A 15260-nucleotide genomic window follows, 5' to 3' on the forward strand; every position below is an offset into this window, starting at 1 on the left:
TCTAAGTAAAACTATTATTTCCCAAAAAAAACCCAGATTAAGGACCCAGGAGAAATTTGTTGGGGGGGAATTCTGATTTTTTCAGGAAAGATTACATCAATACCAAGAAGATCTGTTAGTACCTCCTTGCCCTGCACTCCTCCCAGAAATTTTGCCCCCAGTCATAAAATTCATTCCTGTTCACATGGGAATTAGGCATACCAGTCGGTGTGTGTTCATCACTAACCAGCTCCCATTAGGTTCCCCCAAACTGTCCTTAGCCTGAACCAGCAGAGGATGATATGGGTCAACAGGACTCTATGAGCTGAGTGGGGACGAGAGAAATCTCTAAAAAGTCACTTGCTCCCTACTAAACACCTCAGACCTCTGGGGAAAGATGCTCTGTAATATAATGTGCATAACCAGACTGCTCACAGACTGCAGCTTCGCCACAGCAACACAAGGGCTCAGGAACAGCAATGACAATGTTGTCTCAAGGGTATCTTGACACTATTTCTGAGGAATGAGTGTTGTTTTCCAGAATGGGATTTCCTGCCATACACTTGCCCGGCAGCTGCCTTTTGGGCCCTCAGATTTCAGCTTTTCTCATAGCTCCAATTAACCTGCAGAGACCTCTGGGTAATGAGGAAATTGATAACCATGAAGTATAAACCAAAGTTTCTGCTGGGCAGAAAAGCAACCTGTACAATGAAGTCCAGCCATTAACCACAGCTGCTTGTCTCCCAGGTTTCTTTTTTGGCTTTGTTCTGGTTTTCACAAGAGTCTACAGATAGGGAGGCACTTGCTTAAGCTGCATCCTCAACAGTCTGGATACAGGTTTAGTGCATGCAAAAGCGGTACTCACTTAATTGTGAGAGGAAGGACATGCAGTGATTTGTCACAAAACTAAACTGTAGAATTGTTGCGGTCTGGTTCAGAAATTTCCCCTAGTAATTGTTTCAGGACATTCAGTATTGATTGTTTCAGTTTTACTCTGAATATCAGGAACAAGCAGACTGGAAAAAGAGGCGCATACAATTCAGTTGAGACCAGTCAGCCTTTTAATGACACTATTTGCCCTTCTTTCCCCACAAGTCCCTTCACAGGTCTGATGTTAATCTACAAGCTAGTTTTAAACCCTCTCCAAGTTTAAGAGGATAAGCATTGTTATTCTCCACTTTCTGGCAGCCAGCCAGCTTGAAATGACTACTGGTATTAACATCTTGAGAAGCACAGAGCAGAAGAAAAGCAACCAGGAATCCTTTCATTCTTCTCTGGACACAAGCAGGAAAGCAAATGGCTCATGACAGATGAGGATACCTTGCTTTTTGTCACCATCCAGGGCTTGCTCAACAACTCCTTCTGGGCTCCTTCCAGAAGTTAAGATAGATGTGTTCCCAGCAGTCTCCTAGTACTACTACGCGTAGCACCAAGGCTACGTGTTAAGTGCTATCTCCAGTCCATATAAACAACAATACTTCATTGTTTCACTTTGCCTTTATTATAGGGCCCCTGAAAGGCTCATCTACGGCAGCACTCTAAGCCAGAGCAGCACAAACTGTGCAAACCCACCATCAACCTTGGCCCTTCAGCCCACATCAGATCTCTAATGCCACATCTTCACTGCAGTTGGTTAAACTGAGTCTGGCTACGCTGCGCCTACCTGTTCAGCAAACCTTCCTTCAGCCGCAGTGCAGATATCGCCTCTGCCTTGCTAGTCAGGTCAGCTTTTACATCTCCTTGTTATTCTTCCCCGCCTCTTTTCTTGCTGATCTCTCCATATGCTTATCTAGTCCAGCTTGTCCAGGCATTTCTTCAAGCCCGTACTTAAAAAAAAAATCCCTCTTGCCAGATCTCCAACAGGAATTATTTAAATTTACCAGCAACCTGAAAAGGGATATGTGTCTATATTTATGTAAGTAATATATAAGGTTGTATAAACATGCATATGGTTTGGTGAACATGCATATATTTTCTACTCTTTCCTCAAAGGTGAGCTTCAGGGAAATAAAGTTAACTCTTCCTCTCTTAAAACATACACATCCTGCTTCTCCAGTGCTGGCAAAGCTCGATGGCCCATCTGGATGTACTCGTCTGCACTATGATGCTTAAAGGAAGATACTACTACTTCTTTCTCAAATGTTCAGGTGAGCACAGAAAAAGCCGGTTTTAAAATTCACATTGCTGCTGACATGGAGGTAGCATCTTTTTGTTACAATCACCTCATGCTTCAGACTAACTGCAAACCCGAGCAAGTATCCTCGCGTGTGTTACATGGTGCTCCCAAGGGTAACAGCTAACACCTCACCTCCACCCACTGTCTCATTTCACAGGTCAAGCATAAACATGGATTTAATTATTAAAGCTCTCCCATTTAGGCCCCACAAAACTTTGGACTACCCAATTTTATTGTTTTGGTTTTGTTTGTTTTGTGTTGGTTGTTTTTGTGGTTTTTTTTTTTTTTAACAAAAAGAGTCTGTCCGGTTTTCTAACACTTAGAAATCCCATGAGGTTGCTGAAGAAAAGAGCAGGGTGGGTATTACAACCTGTTTATAACACAGCATTTGTGCATTGGCCTGCTACGTATCTGGCAACAATATTAGAAAAATCAGCACTAATGACCTCCGTTCGGGGACCAGGATCCAAGAGCCAAGCAAGGTCTTCCATTTTTACACTTAAGCAAGGCCATCAGCTTGCCAGATTGCAAAGATCATCTACCAGGAATCACTGAGAAATAAACTAAACAGTGGTATTTTATGGAAGAAAGAAAAAAAAAAAGGCAATTTGCAGCAGAGTAAGAATGAATAAATAGTTTAAATAGGGGCCAGGAAAAGGAAATCTTAAAACAGCAGATAGTTCACATAACTTGCAAATTTGACCTGACAGAGTTATGTGCCTCCTTTTTTAGGGTCTACCAGTGGGAATTAGGAGGAGTTGAAAGCTGGAGGGTTTTTTGACAGGGCTAATGCTGAAATCCCTGCATATCTATTTTTCTATTTTGCATTGCTCAGAAGTCTTCCCTGATCTGCTATCTCTTCTAGACGTTTGCAAAAGTAAGAAAAGAGCATCTGAGTAAACAGGAAACGTTGACGCGAAAGCCTTTGCAGCAGCAGCAGCCACATGAGGAAATCATGTTGCACCATTTCTGGACTGGAATCGAGATGAATAAAACCGCAGAGCAATTGTTACTGTAAATTAAAGAAACACTTGGAGGAAACAAATAAGTCCATGGGATCAGGTGGGCTCATTTCAAGGCTGGCCTGTACCTAGAGATTAGCCCTGCCAATTCCAGTGCAAGAGAGCTGCTTGGGTTTTTTTACTTGTTTAAATTTCAGTTTGCCATCTTTATTTGTTCACCTATTAGCAGGGCCAGGGCTGCAGGAAGAACATGCTGTGTCCTAAGGACAGTGTCTGACAGCAATTACATATACCCGCTTTATTTGTTTGTTGTCTTAGCAGGGTGTTGGTGGGGCTTGAAGAGTCCCTGACTGCATAAGCCACTGGGTGGGAAAATCCACATGCTGGTCACTGCCCGTTGCAAACACAAGCACTCACTGAAATCCAACTCAAACATCACTTCAGTGCTTTGTCCTCACCAGTTCTACTAGAAAGCTGCTTTGAACCCTTATACCTTTCCTCTTCACCATCACGGGGCGGGGGGGGGATCCAGATTGTATTCAAAGAGCATCCTTTCCCTCCCCACACCCAAAAAAGGCCAGTGTGATGGCTAACTTCCACTCCCTCCCAGTTAAGAGTCACAGCTGACGTCCATGTACAACCTACACAAGACCAAAGACCTCTGAAGACAGCTAGAGTGAGAAGCTTATCTCCAATCACAGGCTTCTGAGCTACGTAAATGGCAAGGCAGCACCACTGCCCCAGTTCGGGCAGTGTAGAGGAAGGAGATGGGGAAAAGACAGGCGTTTCCTACATACAGACATGGAAGAAGATAATAGCAAAGCTGCCGCCCTCCAAGAGCTGCTGTGCCAAGGGCCGTGTGGAGGCCAGAGGGGATTTCTCCCAAGAGTCATTGGTGGAGGTTCAGGAGACCGACTGGAAAACACCAGCAGGGTCTCTCCAGCCTCCAGAGCCACCAGGAACAGGCTTGGACAAGCTCTGCACATCCACGTTGCAGCAGAGCTCTCGCAACCACTGCTTCTACCCACACTGATTCCTCTGCAGGACAAGGGGCTGAGCCGCCCCAAGGACACATCCCAGCAGTAATTTCACCCAAACCTCCTATTTAGCTGACAGCTGCCATATAAGGCAGCATCTGGAGGATAAGGAGACCTGGTTAAATGCTGTTTAAAGCAATGGTCCAATTCCCACTCCCACCCCGACCCCCACCCCCCACCCCCCCCCCAAAAAAAAAAATCAGCCTGGTTCAGGAATTCTACTAAGTTTGCATTTCATCTTTTTGGAAATAATTCATGCACACAACTCCTTAGAAAATCAGTTTGGGGCTCAATCCGAGTTCACTGAAGCCAAATGGTTTCCCCAAGAAAACCGTCGTTTCTCACTGTTTTGGCAGTTTATGCTTTGCAGAGCAGGCTTTCAAAATCCTCTCCATACAGAGACAGCTGTGTCACTGCTTCCCAGCGAAAGTTTATTGTTTCCAAAAAGAGCTAGCAGGGCTTAGGAAGCTTGCAAGCAAATTATTACAAGATAATTACAAGAGCTGGCAGGCTCCCTCAGCACTTCCAATGTTCCTGCTCTCCCTTCGTGGTCCACAACCCCCACACAAAGCAATATGCCTCAGGTCTTGCTGGGAGCACACAAACAAACCATGCTGTCTCAGTACTGGGCCTCGGAAAGCCACATGTCCAACTCCCCCAGCAGCGCGAGTGGCCATCCATATCTGGGTCAAGTCACACCAAAGCACAGGACCCAGAGGAGGAATAATAAAGAGGTTTGTTTCTCAGTATTTATCTTCATAGGAGTAACAAGAACATGAAGCACGCTCAGATGCTGCTCTGCACTGAAATGCCTCCCCTCCGCACCCGGCCCTTTGACAAGGCAGCGCTGCATCCTCGTGGGCTGCCTGCTGCTCCCAGCTAAGAGGTTGACAGGAGGGCAGGCTGTTCAGGGGGGTTATACATGGCAGCATTTCAAAACCAGAGAGGACCGTAGGTGTCATCAGAACGGGCTCACCAAGGGGGAACTGCCAAGACAACCTCTGCACACACACGCGTGCGCACAAGAGCTGAAGCAGATGTAACGAGCTCAGCCCCACATTTCCGGACAGCGTCAAAGCCGCGTTCACCTGACTGCGATGGAGCAAGACAATACTAGGTGAAGATTTGGTCCTTTGATTTCAAGTCAGAATAACTACATTAAGCAGAGGGGAAGAAATACTCTGCACTATGCTTGCTCAGCCAGAATTATTTGCACACATTAGTGATGCTTCTTAAACACAGCCACAGCGATGACTGCCATGGCACCTGCTGCTGCTCCGCTCGCCGCCATGGCCCAAGACTCCCAGACGAACAAGGCGGCGGCAGAAAGGCAGCAGGTTTTACAGCCATCTGCTAGCTGATTTTGGTACTCTATTAGCCGTTTTACCTCTCTGCTTCAGTGACTGCAGAAGTACACGCCAGCCTCAGGAACCACTTCTGCCTAGTAGAAATCAAGCCACAGCAAGGGAGTGAGGGTGCCACAGATGGCAAATACAGCCCTGGGGCTATCAAGACAGGGGAAATGACTGTGTGCTGCACTGGATCTGAAAGGCTGAGAAAGGGAAGGTTTCTTTCTTCTGCTGTTTTTGGGGTGTTTTTTAGCCAGAAGGAGGTACAGTGAAAATTCGGCAAACTCAGAAAGGGGATAAGACATGTGGTGGCTCCTCTGGGCTGGGCAGCTGGCAAGCACGGTTCCGAAGCACAGGTTGCTTCCCCACACTGGCCTCATTTTTAGCTCCTTTAACAAAGAGTCACTGTTGTCACTGTCACAGCTACAGGAATGGGGCAGTTATCACCAGTTATCGCTTAAAACTGCACTCTGCTATCTGACTCTGCTGATAGTGGGCACAACGCAGGCTTTCCTATGCCACCGCAGCAAGGCACACAAACATCGCCTAGAGAATAACAAATAGGCTCTTGCTATTTGCATAAATAAACTCAACAGGGTCCCTCGGGGTAAAGGCTGCCTCCCGCGTGCATGTGTGCACAGAACAGTGTTAACACTGAGCTCATTCCAGAAGAGCTGAATGACAGCCACAAGCCAGGATGAGCTGATGGGAGTTACGGGTTCCCACCTGCCCCAGGAAAAAAAAAAAATCATAAATCTAACTACACCCTCCAAATTTCTGCCTCTGTTTTCTTAACCGTGCAGCTGAAATTTCAAGCTCACATGCTGGAGAGTTTTTGTAACACACAAACTCAGTGACTTCTCTGGTACAATGCATCCTTTGGGATATGCAGGTGAGCCATACGTGCATCCTTCGTCCTCATCCCCTCCCCTTAAGATGGTCTAATTCACAGCAGGATTACACAATTAGTTCATCTTTTGACTAGAAGCTTTTACTCAGCATACACGCAAAGGGATGTTTTTTATCACTCTTGTTAATCTGTATCTGTTCCATTAGAAACAAAACAAAAACCCCAACTAGAAAAAAAACATCTCAGATATTAGGTCAACCTATTAAATCACATTTTTAAAATGTTGCATAATAGCAATTAAAAAAAAAAAAAGCAGCTTGGCCACCATTAGAACAAAATATCAAAAAAATACAAAACAAATTGAAAGAAGAAATGAAATTAAACCTTTCCCTCCGGACCTTTTAAAATGGCATAGAAAACTATATACACAGTCCTTCTTGAAAGATCAGAAAACAAAGGGCTGGCTGAACTTAGAGGGGAATAAGTTGAGGAATAAGAAACTAGAATGTATCAAGCTATAGACATGACCCGTTAATCAAAGACTTACAGGACATCTGCACCCCTCAGCTGGCTGCTGGTATCATGGTGTCTCAGAAGACAGTAGCTCTGTGAAGATCATGCTCTTTTTACAGTCCTCAGTTCAGAAAAAAATCTGCTGGAATTGGTGTTTCCCGTTTGGAGTGACCAACCTGAGACAGCTCAGGCCTGTTTTTAAAAATACTGAACTCTGCAGTACCTGCTGGCCTCTAGGCTGTGCTGGGGAAGACTGAAGACCTCTACAAGCTCAGCCAGAGGTCTTCAGGAAAATTAAGAGAGTGCCAAAACACCCAAAGGCCACTCGGAAATGCCTTGCTATGAGAACTCTGTGGATCCATCCTCTCACCTTAAGTGTCACCTGGAAAGCAATACAGGTTCAGAGAGACTGAAACCTAAAGCACTGCTGGGTCGCACCTCAGCTAGTTACCTCTTCTCAGGGCTTTGGCTGCCCTTTTTTTTTTTACCCCCCACTCCGTCTTCCTCCTCAATACTGACTGGCACCTGCTCACTCAGGCTGCTTGTGAGTTGCTTTCATTTTGATCCATTTTTATGCCACAACTTCCTTGATTTTAAGGCCAAAGAAAAATAACAGTTTCACATACTGTGGCTAACCGTAGGCAACAGCATCTCCTTCAGCTACTCTTGCACTAAACTTGATAATTTGTCTGTCCCATAAGCCACTGCAGATGGAGACAGGCATTTTCTCAGATCCATAAAAATGCAAGTATCCAGAGTCCCTCAACAACCAGGGGTGGGAAAGTTACACTCAGGAGCTACCACACGATGATGGCAGATAACCCTTCAGTTTGTTTTCACTTCAGCTTATATCACCTCAACGTGCAGCCTAAGTGTGGATGCCCAGCACAGTTCACAGATAAAAATCGGAAATGACAGTCTGATCTTGCTTCATCTTCTGCAAGCAAAACCACTCTGCCTACAAAAAAAAAAAACTAAATAAACACCCAACCCCTGTGTTCCTGCAACAAAGAGACCACCACAAGGTGTTACTGTGTGTATCAGAAAGCCCGAGCCTTTCGGATCTGGCTTTGGAGGCCTTGCGCATCTGATTTACTGGCAACTTGGGCCAGCAGGCCAGCAAAGATGTCATGGGTTTTTGGTGGATGTGAACACTCTAAAACCACAGAAAGACAGAGTTTAGACCAGTCTGCCTTTATTTGGTGCTAGACAGGGCAGGAGCCAGAGAAAGGCAGAAACCAACTGCCTCTCACATTGTTGTAAAGCCAACGTGAGGGCACTGTGGCACATGTCCCTGCAGAAGTCACGCTGGAGAGCAACGGTGGAGAGAGGAAATTCCTCTACACCTCCCGGTCCAACACAGCCCCCCAAAAAACCTAACTTGCTGCCCCAGGTAAAGCACTACTGAAGCTCCTTCAAGCCTGACTTCAGAAGGACTCTGCAGCAAGCTCCCAGTGGGGTGCTTCCCTTTCTTGCCTGTGTTTACAGCCACAAGGCATGCAAGGCCATACCAAGCCTTTTGGAAAACTCCAGGCCTATGAACAGCATGTCCCTGTCATCATCTTCGCTTGATTTTGGCCGGCAGCAACAAAACTGAAGCTTGCGCTGGTCTTCCAGCACCGTGGCTTGGGGCTAGCAACAGTCTTAGTACTCAAGAACAGGGGGAAAATTCTCAATGGTTGCAGAAAATCATCCAAGAAGCACACTTGGCTGTCACGTGTATACAAAGATCGAGTCGTGGCTCCCCAACATGCCAGAGAGGGAAGGCTGGGGGTTTAGAGCCTGGGAGATGATCAAAGCTGTCCTCTCTGCTCCCAAAGGCTCCCTCTCAGCGCCTTTCAAAGAGAACATCAAAGAGGCCTCACTGCTTCCTTACCACCCACCAGCACGCTCCAAGGCCTATGTCAGGACACTTCTTCATCTAACCAGAGCCCCAGGAAGGCTGCTGCTGCCTTTCCAGCCTACCTCACCTCCACCATGCCAGGGACTGCCCCGGGGCTGCGCTGTGCTCTACCCACTTGGTGGCAGTGGAGTGGCTGGTGGACAACCAGGATGTTGCTGGAGATTCCCTGGAGGGACTCCCCTGGAAGGACCATGACTGAAGGACTCCAAGGACATACAAGGGCACCTAGACCTCTCCTGTGGCATCCAGGGACCAACGGGTGGGCGAGCAGCCAGCCAGCTGCCATTGCTCAGTCCCACCGCTTTTGCTGGTGGCTGATGAGCCCTCACTTGAAAATTTTCCCCTGCCAAAGGCTCCAGGTTAGCTCTAACACTTCTAGGAGTTGAAATACAGGCTCATCTCTCTAAACACCTGGGTGGTCCATGACACGACACCCACACTGACCCTGGGAGAACTGTCTGAGCACCCCAGGAACCAGCAGAGAGATGGAGAAACCTTCCCCTTCCATGTCGAGAGCATGACATCAGCCCACAGTTAAAGGGGGTGGAAAGCTGTGTGCCAGCCAGCAGGCTGCCCTCATAAAGTGGGACCAGTTCAATGATTAGCTGCCCTGGAGTCCCTGGGCCAGTCCCTACCGGCTTGAATAGCACCCCTGCTAGCTATTATCTCAGAAGGACACTCGTTACAGAAAATCACGTCCCTCTGCCAAGTTCTCATGTCTCACTATTTTTGGAACGACATGGGCAGGCTCTGTGCCTCAGCAACCATCAGCAGAGAGCGCAAATCTATATAACGATCAGGCTAGCAGGGACAGTGCTGGAAACAGCATCGCCTGGGGGACGGTTCCCTGGAAGCACCCTGTGGTCATGAGGAAAGGGGTAAGGGCAATAAACATAAAACCCAGAAGCTATTTGACACTATTTGCATGGGAAGCTGATCTCCCCCAGCCCTTTTCATTCTCATGCATATGAGTGGAGACAAAAGGATTTAAAAGCAAACCACCTGTGCAGGAAGGATAGCTCCTAAACCCCAAAGATGACAGGCCCTACTACAAACTTATTTTAATTAAAACATTCCAGCATCCACATTCCCCAGGATTAAATTACTGACTCAGCTATTTATAAATATAGCCTCTTTCACCTGTTCTAGGACAGAATTGTTGAGGTGTTAGATGACACCAGCAGCAGGTAAACGGAAACAAGCATTTTTTTTTTTAGTGTTTGTGACCCCTAAAGCAGAATCCACAATTACCTGCAGGTCAGCCCCAGCACCTGTCAGCAACTCAGAGATTACTGCAGCAGGAGCATAATCCTCTCTGACACTAAAGAATGACTTTAAGGCCCTACAAAAAGCAGAGGTAAATGGCTTAGGGAAGGCGGAAAATTCCCAAGGCAAGGCTTTCAATTAAAAAAAATAATTAAAAAAACCCAGAGATGTGGTGAGCAAGGAAGACCTTGCACTGATGTGGCTGAAGTGGGTCTTAAACTGCCCCCTACCCCTCCAGCCTTGCAAAGGACCAGCAGGACTCCTTCCTTGTCTTTCACAGGAAAGGAATCTGGAGGTGCAAGTCCAAAACTGCCCAGCCCAGCACCGGGCATGCAGAGGGCCATGTCCAGCCTCTGCCCAGCCTGCTGTGCAGCTAATATGTCCTCTTTAGGCTCTGAAAACTGTGGCCTATACCAGGCAGAGACAACACTTGCAGCTCCTACCACCTAGTGGCTGCAATATTTCTCTGTGACAGAGCAAGGAGGCTGTTTGGAGGTCAGGCAACCTCAGCCCACCCTGGGCAAATAAAGCAACCGTTGCTAGTTGGTATTGCTTATGCTGGAGCTGAGACTAAATTAGGACCACACTGAGCACAGGGGTAGCAAAAGGGAACAGAAAAGCTTTCTGAAAACCATCAGCAGCTAATGTAAGCGCAGAAAAACCTCAGCTAGCTCTAACACAGGTGAGCAAAAGTAGCAGCAATATAGATGATCTCAGGTGATGCATTGCTGTTTCTGGTACTTGTGCCAGCTGAGCTAATGCTACATTACTAGCACTCCATGACATTGTACTGCACAGCACGGATATGCCCCAAGCTGTTTAAGTCAGCCCTAGGCTGCGTAAGTCAGGAAAAAGTTGCTGGTTTGGGTTGAATATTATACAAGAGTCAGAATTCAAATGGCTCTAGATCCAGCCAAACCCTCAAATCCTTTGAGCACTCTGTCCTCAAGCTACTGAAGCATTTCAGGTGCTTCCAAGGTCCTTCCTTTCCAGTTTCCACAATTTCCACTTGAACTGGAGGCAGCGGGGGCAATAACTGGACACCCCTATTCTAGGTGCAGCCTCACCAGTGCCAAGCAGAGGGGATAACGACTTCCCCTAAGCTCCTGAAGCAGCCCAGTATATAATTTAGCTTATGTGCAATGAGACTGCACCGCAGGCCCATACCAAACTTGGCACTTACCATAAGTCCCAGGTACCTTCCAGCTGGGCTAGTACCCTGCCAGTTAGTCCCAGCCTGTCTTGATGCATCAGGCTCTGACTTTGCTTTGACAAATGGTAGGAGGCCTCAAAACGGCTAGTTCTTGAAAAATTCCTAAAGACAGGCCCAGTAGGTCATTATTTATCCAGGATCTCAATGGCAGACTAGAGCCATGCTCTTCTTTTTTATAACATGAACCATTAATACCGCATTTTCAGAGTCTGGGCTGTAATTGTGATACATGGGATGTGGTTTACATGTAATTGCAAGTGAAACTAGGTATTGTTTTGTGTAACCCTCTCCCCAACTCCAAAGACAAGAAAGTGCTTTGGTATTTTTAAATATGGCAGGCTTACATTTTGAATAAGTGGTTACCATTTGATTTTAATATATAGGTACACATATATATATTCTTTTCTGCCAGGTTCATGTTAATGCGGGAGGGGCTAATCCAATGCCATGTAAAGAACAGGCAGAAACCCTAAACACTGCATCAGCCCAGGTAAGTCCTCCTCGAAGGACTCTGTCCAGTGAATACTCTGCTGTTGCAATCATTTCTCTATTATAGCAAAGGCATTTAATTATGCTTTTATAAGCAATTCACATCTGGTTATTCTGGATTGAGGTGGGTGTCGCTGAGTGCAGAATACGGACAAAAGACGCAATGAACTACAATAGTCTGAAACGTACTTTTTCTCTTGTGAACTCTTCCCTTTTCGGTTTTGTTTATTATTGGAGGGAAGTGGTTTTCTGTTACTGACAATGCAGATAATGAAACAAAGGTGGATTCAAGGAAAAGAGGAACCTGGGACAGGCTGGAAATAGCAGGGTCCTCCTAAGACAAGCACCACTCCCTTGGCACCCTTTCAAAGACTGACCAGCTCCGCATTCAGGACAGCAAGGGCTGAGGGGTTCTTCCCTCCGCTCCTCTGATGAGAAGCTGGTCCAGAAATTCCTGTTCCAGGCTGCTCTACTGTTTAGCAACCTCCTTTTAATTTCCAGTCTAACTGTATCCATGGCCAGTCTAGACTCATTTAATCTTTGCCAGCATCTTTACAGCTTTGTTTCTCTCCTCAGTGTTCGACATCTGCAGACATCAATCAGATCCTCTTTTTGCTTTCAATTTGCTAGTCTAAACAGGCTGAGTTCTTCCCTTTTTTTTTCCCTTTGCAAACGAGACTGCAATTACTTCATCAGCCCAGAAGACCTTGTCTGCACCCATAGCAGATTGCATTCATTTTTTGAACATGACAGACAGTACTAGCACAGTGACCTTAAATCTTCCCTAAGTTCATGGTAAATACTCCACACGGCCCAGGAGCACATTTGCTGGTTTCACATCTACATTGCAATTCAGTAAGCAAAGCCATAGCAAAGAGCATAGCTATGAGTGGCAAAAACTGCTGCTATCCCACATCTGACCTCCAACAGCACCCATCAATACTGGATTTTTCTGATATTTTACATTAAAACTTCAGGAAAGCCACTAAAATTTTGGCCCTGTGTCTTCATAACATGAAATAAAAGAGGAGTTTCCTTGGTTACTAGTGACAACAGTGAGCTTTAAGTTTTGTTTCTGCAACACAGCACACCTGCTCTGTGAACCACATAAGCTCTATATAAAAAAGAAAAACTAAACCAAAAAAAAAACCAAACCACCTAATTTCTATTACATGAGTCTACCCAACGGCTCCACCCTAAATGAGCACAACCCAAACTCCATAGCTGGCTGTTGCATCACCCCAGTGAGAAGAGAAACAGGTGGGTGGCAGGATGCATTTGTCTGCCTTTTTTGGGCTTTTTTTTTGTTAGTATTTTGGTTTTATGTAGGAGGAGTGAAGCCATGATTAAAAGGTTAAGTGTCTCCTGCCTCTTCTAAGAGGAAAACAAGCTCTATTACCATTCAGCAATGGACAAGAAGCAACTGGAAAGGAGCTCAGGCAGTCTGGAAGAGTTACACTGCAGAAAATGCTTTGGTCCTAATAACATCTTAGCTTGGGGACTCCCAAACTTACCTTGCTGGGACACAGTTGTAGCCACTGCCACCATCACAGCCACTCCTCCCTCCACCACCCACATCAGCAACAAGCTCCCACCCACATGCATCCACCAGAAGAGGCTCTAAGCTGGACAGGCAGCACGTGTGCAGCCCTCACTGAGGTATACATACCACAAGGGACAGCAATGCTATCATTTGTCTTACCTTCACAAGAAGAAATACCAACTGTATATGAATCTAACTCAGTGTCCACCCATGTCAGTAAGATCCTTTCCAGTAACCCCAGAGGATCTTTTATTCAGTTCTAAGCAGTATACAAAGGCTAGTAGATACAACAGGCTACCCTTGCTTCCAAGTACAATTCATTGAGTTTGCAAATAATTCAATGCAAATACAGTCCTGTTAAAATTCAGGTAGCAAGACAGCAGAGCCTGAGATCCTACAGCAACCAGAGAATACTGCAGGTCTGTAGACGTTTGCACATATGCATTTGGAAATACCCTATGGCACAGAGATGTTTCTAGGGAAGACACAAAGAAAGGCTTCCCTGTTATTACCATTTTGTTAAGGAGCCTAGAACAAGCCAGGATTTTGTTTGCCAAATGCCAAGCAGATAAAAGCTGATATAAAGCAGAGTGCTTTGTTCACTCTTGAGCAGAGAGGTTTCTCCTGGATCTAAAATGGACAATTTTAACAGGCCGTGGACCAAATACACAGGAGAGTGCCTCTGTCCTGAACATGCCATCCAGCGTCAGGAGGAAGGGTGCCCACTGCCCAGGCTATACTTACAGGAGTCTGGAAGCAACAGTAGAGCTTGGTGAGGAATGGGTGGTTCCTTGCTAAGGAAAGGATGCGTTTCTCAGTCATGGTGCATTCAACATCATCATCTTGGAGAATGACGTCCTTCTTCAACACCTTCACTGCATAGAGCTGCCCACCCTCTTTCATCTTGGCAAGCATCACCTAAACCAAAGGGGAGGGTGAATCACAAGGGCTGAGCCCTCCGTCTCTGAGCAACACAGAGCCTTTCGCACCTTCTCACACTCGAAAGGTCAGTTATCTCATGACCAGGCTTGTGGATGCAAGTGAGACTTGTTAGTTCGTTAGTATGGGCATCAGTGTACAACCCATGACACATACGCAACTGTCAGCAGCAGGCTTCTCCGGATAGAAATGCCCACACACGTTGCTCCAATGTCTGGCATGGGGTCAGCTGGTTGAAGCTCATCCACTGTGTCAGGGCAAACCCCCTGAGCAGTGCCATCCATCCCACTTCCCTCCTCAGTTATCAAATTCAAATGTGCCATTTCACATTGGCTTTGTGGCAAAGCAGAGAAACAAACCCCCAGTCTCACTGCCTCTGAAACCACTGCCTTGTTTCCTTTAAAGGAAAAGTCTTTACATGCTCCAAGAAACGCTGCCCAAACGAGTGCTAATGCACACACTTGCAGTTTCTGGTATGGGTCCTGGCATGCAGCTGTTCTTTTGGCTGTTAGCTTTTTCCTTTTTCGTGATAACCAATTCTTCACTCTGCTGTCAGCTTGCTTTCTCTTCCCTTTTCTCCCTGCTCTCTGTAACCAACCTTGTCACACAAAGCATACTCCACTGGACAGTCTGTGTGCCACATTATGAAATAACTTCATCTACCTTGGAGCTTCTTAAATAAGGAATGTGGTTTTCCCCAAAAGAGCCATGAATAACTCTCACCTTTCCAAAGCTGCCCTTTCCCAATACACGAAGGAAGGTTAAGTCTTTGAGCCCAAGTTCACTCGCTGAACTTTCACTAACGTTGTTGCCATCTTTCACGCTGCCTTTTCCCTGATGTCTCAAAGTAGATCTTGAAACCAGTTTCTGTGGAGGAAAGTAAATATGTATCAGTCTGCACAGAAATTGTACTTTTGCCTCAGAGGTGTACACAAGTAGTCAATGTACCAGCCTGGGCATTTAGGACCTGCTCAGATGCACTGTATGGCCACTGGAACAGAAAACACGTGGGTACCACCACCCCGCATAGCAGTTATGGGT

The 15260-nt window shown here is 46.2% G+C and overlaps 1 protein-coding gene across 2 annotated transcripts in view; it reads right to left on the reverse strand.

Annotated features, from left to right (window-relative positions):
• PRKCH (protein kinase C eta) overlaps window positions 1-15260 on the reverse strand; it is a 137670-nt gene that overhangs the window by 47235 nt on the left and 75175 nt on the right. For both annotated transcript variants that reach the window (XM_075104152.1, XM_075104151.1), the window contains exons 8-9: window positions 14943-15086; window positions 14025-14198 (exon numbers count right to left, since the gene is read on the reverse strand). In XM_075104152.1, coding sequence (XP_074960253.1) covers window positions 14025-14198; window positions 14943-15086 — 318 coding nt within the window. The remainder of the gene's footprint in view (window positions 1-14024; window positions 14199-14942; window positions 15087-15260) is intronic.

This window comes from Phalacrocorax aristotelis, chromosome 9 (assembly GCF_949628215.1).
Source record: "Phalacrocorax aristotelis chromosome 9, bGulAri2.1, whole genome shotgun sequence".
Taxonomy (NCBI): domain Eukaryota; kingdom Metazoa; phylum Chordata; class Aves; order Suliformes; family Phalacrocoracidae; genus Phalacrocorax; species Phalacrocorax aristotelis.